Source organism: Camelus dromedarius, chromosome 10 (genome assembly GCF_036321535.1).
Source record: "Camelus dromedarius isolate mCamDro1 chromosome 10, mCamDro1.pat, whole genome shotgun sequence".
NCBI classification, from domain to species: Eukaryota; Metazoa; Chordata; class Mammalia; order Artiodactyla; family Camelidae; genus Camelus; species Camelus dromedarius.
Genome location: NC_087445.1, coordinates 66,206,463 through 66,226,795, shown reverse-complemented (window position 1 = coordinate 66,226,795; position 20,333 = coordinate 66,206,463). Strand labels below are relative to the sequence as shown.

The 20,333-nt window shown below is 42.5% G+C and overlaps 1 protein-coding gene across 2 annotated transcripts in view; it reads left to right on the top strand.

The window, feature by feature from the left end:
- The window catches only part of FBXW2 (F-box and WD repeat domain containing 2), a 30,973-nt gene extending 11,250 nt beyond the window's left edge, over positions 1 to 19,723 (top strand). For both annotated transcript variants that reach the window (XM_010998259.3, XM_064490467.1), the window contains 5 exons: positions 2,528 to 2,722; positions 4,845 to 4,978; positions 9,281 to 9,367; positions 9,982 to 10,151; positions 14,831 to 19,723. In XM_010998259.3, coding sequence (XP_010996561.1) covers positions 2,528 to 2,722; positions 4,845 to 4,978; positions 9,281 to 9,367; positions 9,982 to 10,151; positions 14,831 to 15,119 — 875 coding nt within the window. In that variant the 3' untranslated portion in view covers positions 15,120 to 19,723. The remainder of the gene's footprint in view (positions 1 to 2,527; positions 2,723 to 4,844; positions 4,979 to 9,280; positions 9,368 to 9,981; positions 10,152 to 14,830) is intronic.
- Positions 19,724 to 20,333: the final 610 nt, after the last annotated feature.

The window sequence follows — 20,333 nt, the reverse complement described above, 5'->3', positions numbered from 1 at the left end:
AGACCTGGGCACAGTTAAACACCCTCCTGACCCAGTTCTCCCACCTGACCCTGCTGCTGGTTCCCAGCCACGCTGAACCGCTTTCGTAATCAGTGTCCATGTTTTACGCAGTGCATTTTGACAAGCATTTAAATAATTCCTAGGCAGTTTTTAGAATGGTTCCAAGTAGTTCTTTATGAATCGACCCCAATACCTGTTCACATATATTTATGTACTCCCTGGAGATACTTAATAGGTACTTTCAGTAGGTATGTTACAGAGGTTGGCAAACTGCCAGCTGCAGGAGCCAGGTCCCGCAAAGCAGGGTAACTACCACAGAGTCTGTATGGCTCAAAAAGCCTAATAGATTTACTATCTAGTCTTTTACAGAAAAAGTTTGGCTGAGCTCTGGCGTATACTGTCTTTTTCAGCTGGGGGGAGAGTGCTGATTGATTTATTCATCCTTTAAATTTCATCTGGTTAATACTCAAAAGTTTATTCTTGCTTTAAGCCATGAAATTCCTTCTTCAAACAGTCCTACACCAAAGCCTGGCTTAAAAACAAGTAAGAGTGTAGTTGTGGAGCCAGTCATGCCATCTCCGAAGGCATGTTTGTGGATCACCTAGTTGTTGAGCACAACTGAGCTCAGTGGAGCTTCATCTGAGGCAGTTTCTCTTTTTATGCCCACCTTGTGTTTGTCCTGGGCTTTTGTCTGCCCACCCCTCACTGTACTGAATTATTACTGCTTGTTTAGCCTTTTTGTCTTCCTAGGTAGACTAAGCATCATAAGAGCAGGAGCCCTGCCTCACAGAGACATTCTCTAAATATGGGTTGAATGAATGAAGGAGACCCTGGTCGAACACTGATGAAAAATCAGCAGCAGGCTCAGACAGGACCCAAGATGATTTCTTTTCCTGCTTTAGCTTGCTAGAATTACAGCCACAAAATGCGGACTGGACCAAAAAGCTGAGAGGACCTTCCAAAGATTATCTAGGCCTGTGCTGTTCAGCATAGTTGCCACTTACCACGTGCCTTTTGAGCATTTGAGATACGGCTGGTTCCAGCTGAGATGCGAAATATGAAATACTTAGGAAATTTTGAAGACTTAGAATGTAAACTATTTCATTAACAAATTTTTATATTGATAACATGTTAAATCATAATATTTTTGGCATACTGAGTTAAATATATTAAATTATTTTCTTTTTTGTACTTTTTAAAGTAGATATTAGAAAAATTTAAATTGCTTATGTGGCTTGTATTATATTTCTATCAGACAGTGTTGTTCTAGATTATTGGTTCTCAAAATTAGTGCCTAATACATTAGAATCTCCTGGCAAGCTTTTAAGATCTTTGGATCCTACCTCAGATGGTCTAAATTAGCATCCCTGAAGGCAGGGCCCTCCGTGTGTGTTGCTACAGCTCCCCTGATGATTCTGATGCCTCATGCCCTTGAGAACCACCAGCCAAGTCCCACCTTTCATTTTATAAAGAGAAACTGAGTCCCTAAATAGTAAAGTGACAACAGATATAGTCTTCATTTCAGTATGCTCTCACAGGGTTTTCCCAGGTTGAAATTCTTGCTCTACCTTTTTCATAAGTGATAGTAATTTTTCCGTTGTCTGAAATAGTGGCTCTTGATCAGCCCTTAAATGTGGGATTGTGGCTGACTGTAGTCATTTAAGCTTTTTGAAAACTGATCCGTTGGTGCCTTTCCAGGATACCACGTTCTTATTACACTATTTTATCTTCAAAATGGCTTTTTAGGGTCAATTCTTATTATTTTATAAAGGTAAATTATGACAAATGAGTTAATCATCAGGATTTTAAACGTGATTAAGGCAACGTCCTGAATTGTCACTGTAATCAGTGTAGTATTTTCATCAGAGGCAGAAATAAAACCTACTTATTTCCTATCGAATCTTAAGAAGCTTTACAGGCTCTTTAACAAACAAGCTCTTTGTTGAGTTGTTAGGACTGGGAATAATTTTATGTCTAGTTTTCTTTGAAGTTCCTTCACACATTTCAGATGGCTCAATAAATTAGCATTTAGCCTTTGTGGAAGTTAACCAGTGATTGGAGGCTTATCTGTGACTTGCCTTAAGAGCAGAATGTGTTACAACAGACAGCTTTACTATTCACATTTTTTATTTGTTCAAAGTTGTTGGGTAATGGACCGGCATGCACGTGTACCCATGCAGTCATAGGTAATACCTGTCATTTTAAGCTCAAATCAGAGAGCTGATGATAGCCAAAGATTTGGGAAAATTTACAAGTGGAAGCACCAAGGGATGCTTTAATCTAATACCCCTCGATAGCCGGGAAAGAACTAAGCAAAAGGCATGGATTCAGTCCCAGGAATGTTAACACCACTTTGGTGACCCTGAGCAAGTTGTGTTACTCTCTCCATGCTTTGGTTTTCCCAGCCGTAAAGTGGGAGTGCTAGAGGAGGTGACTGTTACGGTTCTCCTTGAGAAGTACCATGGTTTGGGGATTTCCTTTCTTTAGTGCTTGTTTTCCTACTAACCTCCCTGTTTTTCTCTTGAAGGGTCAGATGACTTGTCTGCGAAACTATGGGATGTGAGCACAGGGCAGTGTGTTTATGGCATCCAGACCCACACTTGTGCGGCAGTGAAGTTTGATGAGCAGAAGCTTGTGACAGGCTCCTTTGACAACACTGTGGCCTGCTGGGAATGGAGTTCCGGAGCCAGGACCCAGCACTTCCGGGGGCACACGGGGGCGGGTGGGTTGCCTTTTTTCAAGGGTTTCAACAGTTATTTTAACCTCATTCCTTAAAGCCAGGAGCCAAGAATGGGATCGCTTTTTGTTTTTGTTTCTGTTGTTTTTTAATTTAAGCTGTCCTTCCCCAGCCAGTTCTTTCTCAGTCACTATAGTTAATCCCTTTATTCAAGTTATTTGGCATTCCTCCCTACTTTCACTTTTCCTTGGCCTGTGTTTAAACTCTTCTGTGTAGCCTTACGCTGGGACGAGCCGTTCTCCTTTCCCCCTGTTTTCCCTTTATATCCTGTTGAATGGTTGGTCTTTTGTTTTTATCAGATTCCGTAACTCCAAATTGACTAAATGCTGCACCTGTAAATTTAGTCCACTTTATTTGTAGAATTACTGTTCTACAAATGACTTGTGTGATCTACACAGATCACATCAAATTGGAGCTTGGTTGACATTTAATTAAAACGAGCTACTGACGAAAAAAGCCGCAAGATGGAAAAAGGTACCTGAATATTCCCTAACAGTTTTTCAGCAGCCTTAGTTTGCAAAACCTGCTCATTTGAACATAGGGCTGAGACCTGAGCTTCTCCCTCTGCTGCCTTGTATCTTGGAGCTTTGTGCAGAAATCATGTTGATCTAGTTCCCAGCCTCTTGTGCAGCAGCTCCCTTCTTCCTTTCCCCCCTTCCCCCCACCGCCTTAGCCCCTGACAGTCACAGTCTATGCTCTTAAGCATCACATTTGTGAGCAGCCTTCCTGGACTCCCTAAACAGGTTGACTCCCTCTGCTGTAGGTGTCCCAATAGCCTGTGTAACACTCATCATACAAGTAAGCATGATCACCTGGTTTCCCCACCAACCTTTAAGCTCCAGAAGGACAGGGAACTTGCCTATCTTGTTCACCCATAGGTCCTGAGTTCCTTACACCGTACCTGGTGCTCAGTAATTCTTTAAAACACAGCTGTTTTATTACAAAAACAAAAATTTCCCCCATTTTGTTTGTCATCCTATACATTTTTCTTCAGTCTGCTCTGCTATCACTTATTTACTACAAAAATTAATATTTGAAGATGTATGATTTAGCATGGAACTTATACATCAATCTGAATGTAATACTCCACAGTGTCAAGGGATATACGTTGCCTTCCAGGTGATTTTACGCCTGATAAACTTTGAGAGCCCTGTTCTAAAAGATTTCTTCTTTGCTGTTCCCTGGACATTGCTGTGGCTTTTCCTAACTCCATGCCTTTGCTGTTCCCTCTACCTACAGTATTCTCTTTCTTTTCTTGATAAACTCTGCTCATCCTTCAGGGCCCATCTCCAATATCGCCTCTTCCCTGAAGTCTTCCCTGATACCCCTGGGCAGAGTTAGTCATTCTCCTTGGTGTTTCCCTAGCAAGAGGTAAACATTTATTTATTTATTTTTGGACTTCCTCCTCCACCCCTCACTTAGACTGAGTTCCTTAAAGAAAAGACCAGTGTCTTCATCTCTGGGTCCCCAGTGTTCCTTTAGAGCTTGACAGGCATTTAAAAGCAAATATTTCAGTACTTGCTATACTCAGGCACGGTTTTAGGTAGTGGGGGTACAGCTGTGAAGAAAGTCAGATAGTTTGAGAGAATGGCTTAGTCTGACCTTTGGTTTTTTTTTGTTTTTTGTTTTTTTCTCATTACACTGGCTTTTCTTGAGTAATGGTATTGTTTTACGGCTTATATTCTTGACATTTTATCTTACTGCAATAAAAAGTACGAATCTGAGTAGGTCCACTGATGTTCTGTTTTCCCTGCATAAGCTTAGATAAGTTATGTGTAGTATCAGGCAGGCAGTCCTGAGAAGAAATGCCATTGTCTCCTATACTGGCTTTGCTTCTCACTCTGAAGCTAGTACAAGTGTAAGAGATTGTATTATTCCAGGGACTTTTCATCCTTAGAATAATAACCTATAATAATAGCAAAAATTTTGAAGTAGACATGCTTTTTATCAGAAAATTGTTAGCTGATTAAGCATCACTCTTACAGTAGTTCTGGTTGAGAAAGTATACAGTTGGGCAGCTAGGGAGAATGAGCGTTATTGAACTCTGTTAAAAAAAAGACCTGCAGGGAAAGGCATATTTTAACTTTGTGTGTGTTATATATACTAGTGTTTAGTGTCGACTACAATGATGAACTGGACATCTTGGTGAGTGGCTCTGCAGACTTCACTGTGAAAGTATGGGCTTTGTCTGCTGGAACGTGCCTGAACACACTCACCGGGCACACAGAATGGGTCACCAAGGTAGGAAGACTTACAGAAGAAAACTTGATGTCAGTCCTGCTGAGGGGTGGGATGGAGAATGGTTGACGCTGCCTCATGAGTGGTAGATGAGTCATAAGATGGAATTGATGCAACCACAAAGCATGTTGGTGTACAACAGTGACCAGCATGTAAAAGACACTTGGTAAATAGTTGAATGAATGACTTACGGGCATGGAAAGATGCCCATAATATATGAGGTGGGTAGAGGGAGCAAATAAAACAGGTTACATACAGAAAGCTATGGATAATATGTTAACAGTTTCTGAATGTATTGTGTTGAAGATAATTATTTTTGTGGAATTGTGGGTACTTTTTATACTTTAGGATAAGCAAATTTCTTTTTAAATCAGAAAAGCATTTTTCATTTTGAAAAAGAAAATGCTTGCAAGAAGTGGAACAAAAAAATGTATGAGATCTTTAAAGAACATTGTAATGTTTTCTAACCACTTTTATTCAACATAATATTGGAAGTCCTAGCCAGAGCAGGAAAAAAAAAAAAAAAAGAGCAGGTATCCAGATTGGAAAGGAAGAAGTAAAACTGTCATATTTGCAGATGACATGGTATTATATATAGAAAACCCTGTGACACCATCAAAAAAAACTGTTAGAACTAATAAATTCAGTAAAGTTGCAAGATACAAAATCAGTGCACAAAAATCTGTTGCATTTCAGTACACTAATAATGAATTATGAGAAAGAGAAATAAAGAAAACAGTCCCATTTACAGTTGCATCAAAAAGAATAAAATACCTAGGAATTAATTTAACTGGGAGGAGAAAGACCTATATATTGAGAACTGCAAGACATTAATGAAAGAAATTGAAGAAGACACAAATAAATGGAAAGATACTTCATGCTCGTGGAGTGGAAGAATCAATATTGTTAACATGTCCATAGTACCCAAAGTAATCTACAGATTCAGTGCAATCCCTGTCAAAATTCCAATGGCATTTTTCAAGGAAATAAAGACAAATAATCCTAAAATTTGTACGAAGCCACAGAAAACCTCAAAAAGCCATAGCTATCTTGAGAAAGAACAAAGCTGGGGGCATCATGCTTTCAAACTATATGACAAAGCTATAGTAATTAACAGTATGGTGTTGGCAGAACAGACACACAGATCACTGGAACAGAATTCAGAGCCCAGAAATAAACCCACTCATATACGGTCAATTTACGGTAAAAGCCAAGAATCTACAATGGGGAAAAGACAATTTCTTCCATGAACAATGTTGGGAAAACTAACAGCTACATGCAAGAGAATGAAACTCAACCAGCGTCTTACACCATTCACAAAAATTAACTCAAAATGGATTAAAGACTTGAACTTAACATCTGGAACCATGTAACTCCTAGAAGAAAACATAGGCAGTAGGCTCCTTGATGTAGGTTTTGGCAATGATTTTTTTGACTCTGACACCAAAAGCAGAAGCAAAAATAAATAAGTGGGACTACATCATACTAAAGAGATTCTGCACAGCAAAAGAAACTCAACAAAATGAAAGGGCAACCCACTGAGTGGGATAAAATACTTAGAAATTATAGATAAGGGACTAATATCCAAAATTCGTAGCTCATACAACTCAATAGCAAAAAAAAAAAAAATCTGATTAAGAAATGGGCAGAAGATCTGAATAGACACTTTTCCAAAGAAGACATACTAGGTGGCTAACAAGTAAATGAAAAAGTGATCACCGTCATTAATCATCAGGGAAATGCAGGTGCACAGTGAGATAGCACCTTATGTCAGTTAGAATGGCTGTTATCAGAAAGATAAGAAATAACAAGTGCTGGTGAAGTTGTAGAGAAAAGGGAACCCTTGTGCCCTTTTGGGGAATGTAAATTGGTGTAGCCACTATAGAATACAGTTTGGAGATTCCTAAAAATTGAAAAACAGAACTACCACGTGATCCAGCATTTCCACTTCTGGGTGTTTATCAGAAGAAAATGAAAACACTGACTTGAAAAGATACATGCACCCCATGTTCATCGCAGCATTATTTACAATTTGCAATAGCCAAGATATGGAAACAACCTAAGTGTTCATCCATGGGTGAATGCATATGTATATATTTCCATCCATATATTACAATACACACACACACATACATTACTTAACTGTAAAAAAAAGAATGAAATCCTGCCATTTGTGACAACATGAATGGACCTCAAGGGGTGGAATAAGTCAGACAATGGCAAATACGATATGATCTAATATGTGGAATCTGAAAAAAAAAGAAAAAACTCATGGATACAGAGAACAGATTGTTGGTTGCCAGAGGCAGGGGGTGGGATGTGGGGAGTGGGAAAAAAATGGGTGAACAGTGTTTTTTGTGTTGTTTTTTTTTTTTTCGTTTAAATTGTTTAGAAAGAGAAGAGGGAGGGAGGAAGGGAAAACAATATTGCAGGAAGTAGAACAAAGAAAAATATACAGGATCTTTAGAAGAGTATTGTGATATTTTTTAGTTCTCAAAAAAGATTGCTGTGAGCATCAGATGCAGTGTTAACAGAAATGGTATGCAGAGACACTTGAGCTTATCATGCTGTTCTGTGAGGGGCTAAGGATACAGGAGTGAGCAAAAGAGACCCAGGCCTGATTTGAATGTTAGTCTAGTAGGAGAAACAGTTATTAATAATTTTGCAAATAAATATATAATCACAAATTGTGTTAAGTGCTATGGAAGAAAAGTGTAGCATTCTATGAGAAAGTCTAGGAAGGTGTTTAATTTGATTCAGGGAAAGCTTTTTGAGAAGGGACCAAATGTGAAGAATAAATTGGAGGTAGCTGTGTAAAGATTAGTGGGGTATTTCAGAGGGTACAGTATGTGCACAGTTCCTGGGGTGGGAAAGAACCTAGACATTTGATGAGCTGATGCCCTGGAAGGCTAGTGGAGGTGTGCTGTAGCTGGGGGAGGTATGGGAGAGGTGGCCATTACCTATGGGTTACCAGACCACGTTGAGGATTTGGGCTCTCATGAGTGTAGTAGGAAGTAATCGATGAGTTCTGAGCAAGGATCTGGTGTGATTCATGTTTTAAGAAAATAACTGCTGAGTGAAGAATGGATTAGAATGAGGCACAAGTGGATACAAGGTGGCCAGTTAGGCTTTTGTGCTAGTCTAAGCAAAAGATACCCAACAGCTTGGACTTGGGTGGCAATAAAGAAAGAGAAGGGCGCACATGAAGGATGTGTCTTTAAGGTAAAGCCACTGAACTTACTGATGGGGAACAAAGAAGAAAGAAGCAGATGACTAGGGGGTTTTAGATGAGTGGGTGATTTTTGAGAAGATCAACACCACCACTGAACACTTAAAAATGGTTGAGATTTTACATTTATGTTTTGTGTATTTTACGACAATAAAAACAAAAACTTGGAAAAAAATAATTCCGTACCAGACACATTCAATTTTAAATAGAAAAGTTATAGGAGACAATTCAGTGTTATGTTAAAAGCAGTGGACTTGTGGCCAGGACACTGTGATGTCTTAGCGTACTCAGCCCTTCATGGCCTGAGTTTCATCATCGGCTAAATGTTCTCTGATATTAAATGAGATGAGGGGACAGCGCCCCCGCAAGGTGCCTGGCGCTTAGTAGCAGGTCTGTCGGTTTCATTTGAACCTGCAACCCAGGCTTCTGAATGAGCGAGCCTGGCCTCCCCTCTCACTTTATGCTGACTTAGTGCTAAAATAACTGAAACCTAGTGTCCGCAGATGATTCCGCATACTGATGGGATGTGAGCTCTTAATACATTGTAGTTTTCATTGTTCTATTTCATTTGCACTGAAGTCATCTGAGATAATAGGTGCCTCATCCCCTATTTTAAAGATGAGGAGACTGAGGAACAGAGGTTAGATGGTCTAACCCAAGGTTGCAAAGTCAGCATATGGCAGATTCTGGTCCCAGCTCTAGTGCTTTTTCCTTTATAACGCACATGCTTATGAAAACAGGTGGTTTGTATCTACTATGTGTATGGACTTTTTTCTTTCCTGTTCCTCACATTTTTTATGAAGTCACATTTTATAATTTTTAAAAAGCAGTCCTAATGTTTGCTTCCAGACTGAAACTAAGTGCTGCCAACATCAGGCACTTAGATCCTGCTGATAATTTAGTCTGGTAATAGTAAAACTCTTGGTAGAGGTTAACCTGGTCATAGAGTTATAGCTTAACTGTTCTCACATACCATATCATTTCAAGCTCATTTTTTGTAGATTAATTTTTTAAAAAGCAGTATAGGAACAGCATTAAAAGGATCTTTCTATAATATGGATATTTATTATTTCTAGGTGGTTTTACAGAAGTGCAAAGTCAAATCTCTCTTGCACAGCCCTGGAGACTACATTCTCTTAAGTGCGGACAAATATGAGATCAAGGTGAGGGTTTTTTCCTCCATTAATTTGCCTCAAGAAAGGGTATGACACTGGGCGGGTATTTCACAGGAGGCAGGGATGTCTTTAGTCCCAACCGTCTTAAACCCATTGGCAAGAGAAAGGTTCATTATCCCTGCGTTCCAGGCAGTTTCTAACTCTGGTTTGTGAATGAAGGGGGAAAAAATCCACAGAACTTTATCTTTAGTGCATTTTTGCTGTTTCCTTAAGACACGTATCTCCTACCCTCTTCAATTCTTAGAGCTAAAGAATAAAAACACAAACATACATTTATATAATAAGAAAAGCAATTTGCAAAAAGTTTACAGAGCATGCTTACATGCATTTTCATTGTACCTTTTAAACCGTTCCATGTAGGCATTAACTCACTTCTTTGCAGGAACTGAGGTTCATAGAGGTTAACTGTTTTACCCAAGATTACTCAACACATGCATGGAGAATCAGCATTTGAACACAAGCCTCAGCTGTAAAACCTGTGGTCTTTCCAGTTTACTTCACTTTGTGTCTGACTTCAGCAAACACAAAGCCACATTGTTTAAGGACAAGCTTTTCTGTGGTGATGTGATCTGTCATCTTTCCCAATTTTCTCTTACTTGTAGATTTGGCCCATTGGGAGAGAAATCAACTGCAAGTGCTTAAAGACATTGTCTGTTTCTGAGGATAGAAGTATCTGCCTGCAGCCAAGACTTCATTTTGATGGCAAATACATCGTCTGTAGTTCAGCACTGGGTCTTTACCAGTGGGACTTCGCCAGTTACGATATTCTCAGGTAATGCTTCCTTGGACTTTTAACAGTCAGTTGCAGTTTAATAATAAAGACAAGACTGAATATTTGGATAAACCTGTTAATAACTTGCTTTCGGGATGTGTTTACTCCTTCAGTTATAAATAGGGTTTTGTGCTGAAAATCTCACACTCAAAAAAATCTTTCAAAGGCAGTAATTAACTTAGAAAGAGTTATACGCTGCTGTCTAGAAGGTCTAGGTTCTAATACCTCTTCTTACTCTGAATCACTTTCCTTTTCAGAATTTCTAAATACCCCTTCTAGCTTTTCTGGAAGATGAAATGTTTGGCTGAAAAGATCTTTCAGATCTCCTCTAGTTCTCATATTTTAAGTTCTGTTTGCTGGTTGAAATTCTGCATTGAGGGATCGAGTGGCCTTCTGTTAACTAGTAGTAAGACAGAGGTACTTAGAGAACATTACAACTTGCAGGGTTTCTCTCCAAAGAAATACTTTTAGAGGTCTATGGCAGATAGTTTTGTGATTCACTGCATACCATAAAGCCTTCTTGGTGACGGGCAGTATCTGTTAGCATATTGGAGGCTGATGGAAGCCAGTGCCATATGGTGATTAAGAGAACTTATTTTAATGATAAAATAAACCTTGGTTTAAGACCTAGTTCCATTTCTTATGAGCTGTGTGATTTTATGAAAGTTTCTTAACCTCTCTGTGCCTCAGTTTCTCACCTATAAAGTAAAGATTAAATGAAATGTCTGTATGAGGACCTAGTTCAGGACCTGACAGGTCTTTATTACTAATGGGTCTGAGAAGCTCTACATAAAGAAACCTGTTTTAATTTGTTTAACCTACTGTACCTCACACTTATTGTGCATAGAGCCCTTGTTTTGAGGAACACCTATTAACAGCTTTCAATTAGTGCTCCATCGCATGGTTCAGGAAGTGCTGGCCTGGGGACAGAAAACTGAACATTTTTGTTTGAGGTCAACTTGTGTGGGATCTGATCGTGCTAGCCGACAGGACTTTGGTGGGCCGCATCTCTCTGGTCATTAAATTACAACCCCATTCATGTCTTCCTGGAGTCAGACCTACACTTCTAACCAGTTAGATTTCCAAGCTGTCAGAATAATTTCTAGAAATTGATAATTACACTCTGAGAAGAAAAGGCTGGAACGGATCCTAGAAAACATTAGGCCAAGCTCTTCATTTTATGGATGGGGAAGCAGAAGCTGAGAGAGTACAGTGTCCCACAGCTCACCCTAGTCCAGCATCCCTGCGTCCATCCATCCCTCCACGGCTGGGCCATCCAGCAGGTTCATGCTCAAGGGAGCAGCAAGCCAGAAAGAGGGAACTTCTGAAAAAACTTGATTCTTTGCAAAGTAAGGAATTCAAGTACTGCAGGCTGCGGGCGTCACACCAACTGAGGATAGAACATGCGTATATTTTTAATTTCCAGAAAATTCCAAAAAGCAAACCTTAAGTTTGCTGTGCACCAGCAGCTGTTTGCATAGCATTTATGTTGTGCTTACAACTGTTACTGTGGCATTGACACTGTGTTAGATGTAAGTGATCTAGAGATGATTTGAGGCGTGTGGGAAGACATGTGCATGTTCTGTGTTGATACTGCACTGTGTTACATGAGGGACCTGAACATCTGTATGTTTTGGCATCTGAGGGGTCCTGGAGCCAGCTCCCTGCAGATACAACTGTCATCAGTGTGGGAAAATCAGATCTTTAACAGTTTAGTTTTGCTTCTGTTTTGAGTTAACATTTGGGAGAGAGTGGTGCAAAGGCAAGGGGAAAGAGAGGTGTCATAGTCTTTTTTATTAGAGTCTCCAGGGGTTTGCTTTGACCCTGCATGTGCCTTCCTCCTGGGTGCTTCCTACCCAGGATGGCAGATGGAGGCCAGTGTCCCAGATGAAGGTCCTGTTAGGTTTTGGTATTTGGATAAACTAACTGTCACCAATAAACCTGCAAGATTTTTTGCTGCTAGTTCAGATTTTTCTTTGAAAAGGGGCTATTTCATCTCTTTATCTCTTGCTTTTCCCCCCCTCAAACACAAATAAACTAACCTCTTTTTGAAATCCTAGTACAGATCCTGTGGCCTCAGTTGCTTGGACCACGTAGTGTTACATAAGCTTTGATGCTAATTGAAGGAAGCAAAGCACAGAGAGCACGTTGCTCAGTAAAGCGAAGGCATGATGCAGTCTCCTGAGCGCATCTTGTCTCAGTACAGCAGGCAGGGGTTTGTGGGCTCGGGGGCCAGACTGCACAGTAGGGATGTCTGTTCACAGTTCTGAAGTAATCAGCGTAGAGGTGCTGTGAGCCTGTCAAGACCTGCGTTCTGTTCTGCAGCACATTTGTGCGCAAGTCTTTGGAGTCAGTTGGTCTTCCCCAGGCTTAAGTCCTGTCCCCTCACCTCTCAGTTTTCTAACTTTCTGGTCATTTTCTGCTTGCACTGATGATGTGGGACTTTCTTGCTGCTTTTCCCAGTTTCCTTTGGATCTCTCTTGTAGGAGTTTGTGTTCGCCATGCTCATTGCACCACGGCTCTGTCCGTTAGCAGATATTTATTTATCTGACCTGTATGTGTTAGGCATTGTGATGTACGTTGGGAACCAGCAGAAATACTTACCAAACTTGTGGAAGTCACTAACCATCGGGAGGGAAGGCTGACATCATAAACAGCTGACTACATGCAGATAGTTTAATGGTTGGGATAAGAGCAACATAGCGTGAAGTACCTTGAGACCCTGCCTAGTTTGAGGAGTAAGGGAAAGCTTCTTTGAGGAAGAGATTCGAGCTGAGCTCTAAAGGATGAGCAGATGCATTTAACCAAATGCTGGGGGTGGGTGTGCAGAGAGGAGCGTTGCAGACTGAGAGGGCTGAGAGGGCTGCTGGAAGGCCCTGAGACTGAAAGAGCCAGTGCATTTGGGTGACTGAGGGAAGGCCGGGGTGGCAGGACATGTGAGTGCAGTGGAGAGCCGTCTATGGGTTTCACTGTTTAAATGAGGTGGAAATAGGATTAGACTTTAGTGTGAGGTTAGCTCGTTGAAAGGAAGCACAAGCAGCTGTGGGGAGACCAGCTGGAAACTGCTGGCAGTAGTGCAGGCAAAAGTGACGTCTTTGATCAGAGTTGTGGCAGTTCCGGTAGTAGTGAGTAAACTAAAGGACAGTTTAGATAAAGGCAGTAGATCTTGGTGATTGGATTTACGGTTTGTGAGTTGGGTGGTTGCCATGTTTCCTAACTTGAGCAGCTGGGTGAGTGAGTGAGCAAGGATATAAAGAAGAGAAACAGGTTTGGCTACTAAGTTTGGTTTTGGACCGGCTGAGTGTGAGGAACAGGTCTTCCTCTTCACTGCCAAATCCCCTCCCTTCCTGCCACCAAACTGAAATCTGCTTCCGTGTAAGTCTTTCCCTTTGACCTTACTTCTCTCTCTGCTAGAGCCCCTAATGCCTGGCCTCCCACACATCCTTCAATATTTAAATGTGAGGACCGTGTACAGCTTCCCTGCCAATTCTTTTTCTGCCCCCCAACCCCAAGCTAATATTCTTCAGCTGTTCCTTCCTTGTCCTGGTTACCAGGCCCTGTCCCTGCTGGTTGAGCTCTTGGACATGCACTAGCTGGTAGTGTCCTTGTCAAGATGCAGGCTATACTGGCCTCAGGTTCAGATGTACTATCGCAGAGCAAAATGTGCATCTCCCTTGTCTTGTAGGTCTTTTCCTAGTGCCTCCAGAGAGGATATCACCTTTTCGAGTTACTGAACGTGCGGATAACAGAGACTGAGGTTTTGAGGGTTCTGTGTGTGTGTGTGTGTGTGTGTGTGTGTGTGTGTGTGTGTGTTGCTGTTTAGTTAGGTCTCTCCCACCTTGTGCCTTTGCCGTCGATGTTTTAGGAACTACCAACCTGAGAAGGTTAAGGCTGTCTTCCCAACTCTCCCAGTTTTCCCTAATTTACGATGAATCTATTATTAATAAATGTTTCTGAATTATCTGGGGAACTTTGTATAGTTCAGCCTCTGTTGTTCTTAGAGAGGAGCCTGTGTGTTTGCTCCCTGCCGAATAGAGGAGTACTTTGTCACTTGGCTTTCAGTCTCTGCCCTGGGCTCAGGGAAGGTGCCCCTAGGCCAGCACAGTCGGCCCCCACGTCCATGGCTTCTGCGTCTGTGGATGTGGAGGGCTGACTGCGCTGCAACCTTCTATGTAAGGGACTTGAGCACCCGAGGACTTCAGTATGTGAGGGGGTCCAGGAACTAGTCCTCCTCGGACACCAAGGGACGGCTGTATTCTAGGATTTGGTGAATAAATCTTTCACCTTGTTGAGTATTCTGCTCTAGTCCTACTTGGTAACTAGCGAGTTGTGAATCCTTAGCCAAAGTATTTACCTTGGCTGGACCTCGGTTTTCACATGTTAGAAATGAGATAATCTGTAAGATCCTTTCCAGCTTAGATGGGCATTTTGTGCTTTTATAAATGTTCATCTCCTTACATGCATATGTTACCATAGTATTACGAAGGCTTCTTCTCCCCTGCCTTATTTCTAAAGTAGGATAAGTCTTTTGTGCTCATATTTTCCTTTTTAAAAAAAAATTTAATGCAATTCTAAATTTGCTTGAATTTTGTAATGGTTTTAAACATCTCCAGGAAAGATTTCAGCAGCACAGACAGAAGCACAGTTGCCTTCATGTGTCTTAACTCTCATCCTTGTAGGGTCATCAAGACTCCCGAGATAGCAAACTTGGCCTTGCTTGGCTTTGGAGATGTCTTTGCCCTGCTGTTTGACAACCGCTACCTGTATATCATGGACTTGCGGACAGAGAGCCTGATTAGCCGCTGGCCTCTGCCAGAGTATAGGAAATCCAAGAGAGGCTCCAGCTTCCTGGCAGGCGAAGCGTCCTGGCTGAACGGACTGGACGGGCACAATGACACGGGCTTGGTCTTTGCCACCAGCATGCCTGACCACAGTATTCACCTGGTGTTGTGGAAGGAGCACGGCTGATGCCACGAGCTGCCACCGCTGACTGACTTTGGGTGCCAGGGCTGCGGGTTTTGAGTGCAACCTCTGTGGCAGCCGACTGCATGAACCAAAGTTCTCACCTAACGGTATCATCACGCAGTGCACAATCATTTATCTACGTTTGCCAGGGGGCGGGGCTCGGGGTGGGGAGGGCTTGTTTAGTGACACACACCGCAGCATGCTGATGGGGAACACCATGGACTTCATTCGTACTTAGTTATGTTGGTCAGTATAAGAGGGTGCATTCGGGGTTCATCTTTCCTGAGTATTGGTTTTAAGTAAAGAAATTTAAATGGCTCATTAATCTGCTAATTGGTTGCCTATGAAAACACATTCAGTCCATTATTAAAGCTTTTTACCATTGCCTTTTTTTCTTTTGAAGTTGCAGCAAAGGTGCTATGATGTTGTTTCAGCAACTTTTCTCACATGGGGCTTAGCTTTTATAACAGCCAGTGTTACAAAGACCACCAAGTCCTGTGACATTTGTAAACTCTCCTCCAAATACTAGTTCTGAAGAAAATCTGTCTTCCAGCGCCATTCCAGTTCCATAAATTGATGGTTTGTAATACATTTTAAACCCTAGTTCTTGGCAGAGTCAAGGCTGGCCATGTCTGAGGTGTGAGAGTTCTGTAGTTTTTGTTTCTGTGTGGAGTGAGCCGGTGCTGGGTCCCGCACAACCTAGGTGACTGCGCAGAGGTGCCATGGTACGGTAGAAAGAGCGCTGAGTTGGAAGGTTGAAGACTGGCTCTGTTCCCAGGAACCCTGCACCCCAGGCACGCGCTTCTCTGGGCCCCGTTTCCCTGTCTGCATAGCTAGTTGTTAGGCCAAGTGATCGAAGATTCTTTCTGGCCTTGTGTCTGCTGAGGTGTGCAAACGTTGATTATTTGTTTCTGTCTGATTGCTGATTCATTGTTTCTTTGGGTTTGGAGACAATGCATAAATGAAATCACTGATACAAAGCTGTCATCTATGAGGAAATCAAATACCCGGAAAAGATTGGATAAAAGGGAATGTAGAAAATGTTCACACGTTCCACTTTAAAAACATAAGTGGTTGGTGGAAGAAGTGCTGATGGGCGTTGTGCTTCTCCAGAAGGCAGTGTGCCACATTAGAAAGGAAGGTCCCCGACCCTGACTTTTCCTCCTCCTTTGCCTCTAACTTGATGCGTAGTCTCAGGCAGGTTAAACTTTCTGTTGAAAATGAGGGAATTGCCCTAAATTAAGATTCACAAATCCACATACCCAGAGGAGCCACGCAGGTAACGGAAGCAATTGCAGTGCTAGGTCGGATTGAGCCACACCAGGGGGAGCCTGTCTAGGGGGTGGTTACTCAGCCCTGAATGTGAGGCAGAGACAAGCCCAGTGTTGGCAGGTGTTTTGGTTTTTCAGGGGGACGTAGAAATCCAGAATTGTAACACCCTAATTTTAAAAATGTTGAAACTAATTGAAGATAATTTAAAATGCAGTGGGCTAAACAAAGCATGTCTGTGGGCTGCCACTTTGCATTCTCCACCCTCTCATTCCTGTAAAGTTACATAATGCTGCGATTTGGCAGTGGAAGTGTTTTAACGTAATTGTCACAAACATTAGGGAGAAAGGAGAGGGAGCAAGCAGTCGGAAAAATTCAGCTCTTTCCCACTGCGTTACAGGGGAGTGAGGGGGGCATATTTCATTCACAGATCAACAGGAAAGTAGTTTGAAGATGAACTTGAGAACTGGAGCCTGAGTTGAGAGCTTCTGCCTAGAAATAAGAGTTCTTCATTCTTCTCGTTAACTCTGATATGAAGCATATCCATTTTTCAGGTAGGAAAAGAGTTGCCAGCAGAGCTAGGAATGATTCAAACTACAGTGGGGACACAGCTCCCCCAGAATCCTGTCAGCCTAGAGCCTGACTACGGACCTCTGAATGCTGGGAAGTTAGGGTTCTAGGGAAATGATGGTTGTTTCCAAGGACAGGTTTACTTAATATCCATGTTGAGACTCTAGGGGATTCGGTAAAAGAACAGTATCTTTCTCTGTCCCCCAGGTCCGTCTCACGTTGAATCCTGTGTGTGAGCTCTGCTTGGTCCTCCAAGAAATGGAACCAGATTTGAAGCAGGAATCTATTTTGCAGGAGCCTCAGGAGGCTTTGAGCAATGATGAGGGTAAATGACTTGCCCCTTTTCATCCAGCCAGAACAAAATGAGGTTACTGATCTTAGGACCATCCCTACTCCCACCTTACCTTCAGATGTATCCAGGGGCTTCAAAGAGCGAGTGATTGTAATTATAGTGGTTGGTGGGGAGAGCTTTTTGAAAACAAACCTGAGACTTGTGTAGCATCTCCCACTTGCGTTCCCTGTGGTGAACGCCCAGGTTTCCGGTCAGGGCGGCGCAGCTGGCGTTGACAGCAGTGCTGGAGGCAGTGGTTGGAGTCTGGACTCCAGTTCCTCCTCAGAGGCCTTCGTTTCACCTGAGCGTTTTATTTAATTGCTTTTTCAATGCTAGGTTTATTCATAGTATCTCCAGCTCTTATAAAAATGGAAAATAACCCTTAAAAAAAATAAGGCGAGGCAGGGAGGCAGCAAGAGCAGTGGGTGGGGGGGATGGGTAACTCAGTCCCCTTTCAGGGAGTTAGGGGGCCTGTCTTCCCCACACACTAACTTTTGTGTCCTTAGGTCAGAGGCAAGGGACTTATCTTCGCCTCTTCTTTTTCGTGAATATTCTCATTTCTGAAAATTCTTAAGTCTTGAACAAGTAGACTCCATCTGGGATGAGCAATGGAGTTTTTGAGTGGCCCTGGTGTGGTGGAAGCGGGGCTTCTCTCCTAGATTTATGAAGGGAACCGTAACAACTTCAGGCTTCGGGGAAGGTCGGGGTCCAGGACAGCTGAGTGAATGTGAGGTTTTAGCAGACTGTTGGCATTCCAGAGGAAGCTGGCTTCCTCCAGCTCCATTATTTGCAGTAATAAGTGTTGTCACAACTGATTCTAACTTGACCTTTTAGACCTATCAGAGAGGTAGGAGGAAAGACTTCCTTCAGTGGAGGGGCTAGACTTTGAAGAAGTTCCACAGGAAGGTACACTTATTTGAGTAGCTTTTAAGTGGAAACGGGGGAATATTGCTATTAAATTTTAAGGCATGCACTTCACTTTTCATAGTTGAAAATTAATCTGGCCATTGAAAACACTTAGTAAAATGTGAATGAGGATTATATAGTCATTCTAGTGTTTGCTGTCAAGAGGATGGTTACTGCTCTGCATTTGTGAAACATCTTAGGGAGAAAAGAAATACTTTTGGAAACAGTATTGTTTTAGACAAGACATTGTTTCTGTTAGGTGAGGCATTTCCATCAAAAAGAAGTAGCTCTGGAGAGTGGAGCCTGGCTTTGGCCAAACCCAGCCAGCTCCTTGAAGCTGTGACCATGTGTCCTGGCTTCTTGGGAGCCCAGAGGTAAATCTTCCCACTGTCACTCTTGTAGCTCTCCTCGCCTCCTCGTCTGGGCCTGTGTCGGGCCTTGGTGTCTGGGCCGCTTGCCGTCCTCTGTAGGGAAGTGTGCAGTCGGATTGCTGCCCCAGGATGCAGCCTGGGCTGGGGCACACTCACCTTTGCCTTTAGGGCCATAGAGTTGTCAGGATGAGGAGAGGCCCCTGAGGTCTGTCCCCTTGACATAGCCTTCCTACCTGTTTTGCTGGTGCTTGCCAAGCTATTTAAGACAACCGAGACACTTGAGAATTCTGCAGTCCTCAGACAGAGTGTCTGATGAAGAGACCAGGTTAGCACTCTGAACGGAAATGCTGACCTGCCATCTCCCCGTGCCTGCTCTAGGGAAGTGAATTTTTTTCAGGATGAATCCGCAGACGGATTACTGGGTGGTCTTTGTACCACTGCCATCAGCATAATCAGGCTGAAAGGCCATGCTCAGTGCAGAAAGGTGTTTTGCTGTCAAGTGGCTTCAGAGCGTTTGCAGTCCGCCCCAGAGTGGTTTAGTTGCTCACAGCTGGTACTGCAGTCTTGACCAGGTCAACCTACTTTATTGCAGCTTAAAAGAATCCAGCTGCTTCTACGCTTCATGAATGTGCTCAAATAAAAATGTGTCTTTGCATATTTAAACCTGGCAAATTATTAATTCAGACGATAAAAGCTCACGATTGTTTGATGTCCCTGTACTCACACTGTAAACAGACATGTTTCACTAATTTGGACTTAGTCCTCTTGATGAGAATGCTCAGGTTGAATAAGGCTGGTCTCATCAAGCCGACATCTGTGGCAACGTGGAACTCATGTTTCACTCGTCTGATGTGTGTTGTGATCTAGGGGGAATGAGGTGAAGTTTATATTTGAACTGTCTGTGGGGGTGGGCGGGGGGAGAAGGGGCGGCTTATGTATGAGCAGACAGTGGCGTGATTGTGGGACAAGATGTCTGTAAGACGAGAAGTTATTTTCATGCACCATAGAAGCATTCTTACACCCACGAGTGACTGTGCTAACTACAAATCACTTATATCTGCATTGAAGCGGGTTCCCTTGATTAGGCAACATTTGGTTAGCCAAGCCCAAGTTATTGTTTGTACTTGAAAAAAAAATAAAGCTGCATTTCCTTAAAAATACTTTCTGTAGTTAAGACTATTTTCTTGCTTTTTTCCCCCCAAACCAGTTCAGAGGGGACTTTTGAAAAGCGAGTGTCTGAGGATGGGTTTTGAGAAATGAGACTCTGCCCTGTGAGTGATCTAAAGTGGCTCTGTCCTCTCGCTGTTCGTGCATGTTTTAGAATGTAAGTCCAGCAGTGGTTTCTGAATGAGATCCAAGAGGGGAAACAAGTTTAAAAGTAAAATGCAGGGAAGGATTTTGGCGACCTTCATGAATAGATGCAAATGGAGGTGGGGGACGTACCATTACGCAGGGTTCAGACTTTGGGACTGACTGCTTCTCTTTTTCCCTCCTCTGTTCAGCACATCCCTAGGTTGGTTTGTCCTTTCTTCTTAGTTTAAGTCCGTAGGACTCCTCGTCATCAAGCATGGTCCTGGACCTTGCTCGCCGCCAGCGCCATTATAGGGCAGATTATCCTTCCTGTTTTGCAGATGAGAAAGTTGAGGCTTGGAAAAGTAACTAGTTGCCTAGAGGAGGAGTAGGTGGTGAGGATGAGGCTGGGGCTGTGATGTTTGGCTCCCACAGACCTGGATTCTTCCTACCTTTCCTTGTTTCTCTTCCCATTCTCTC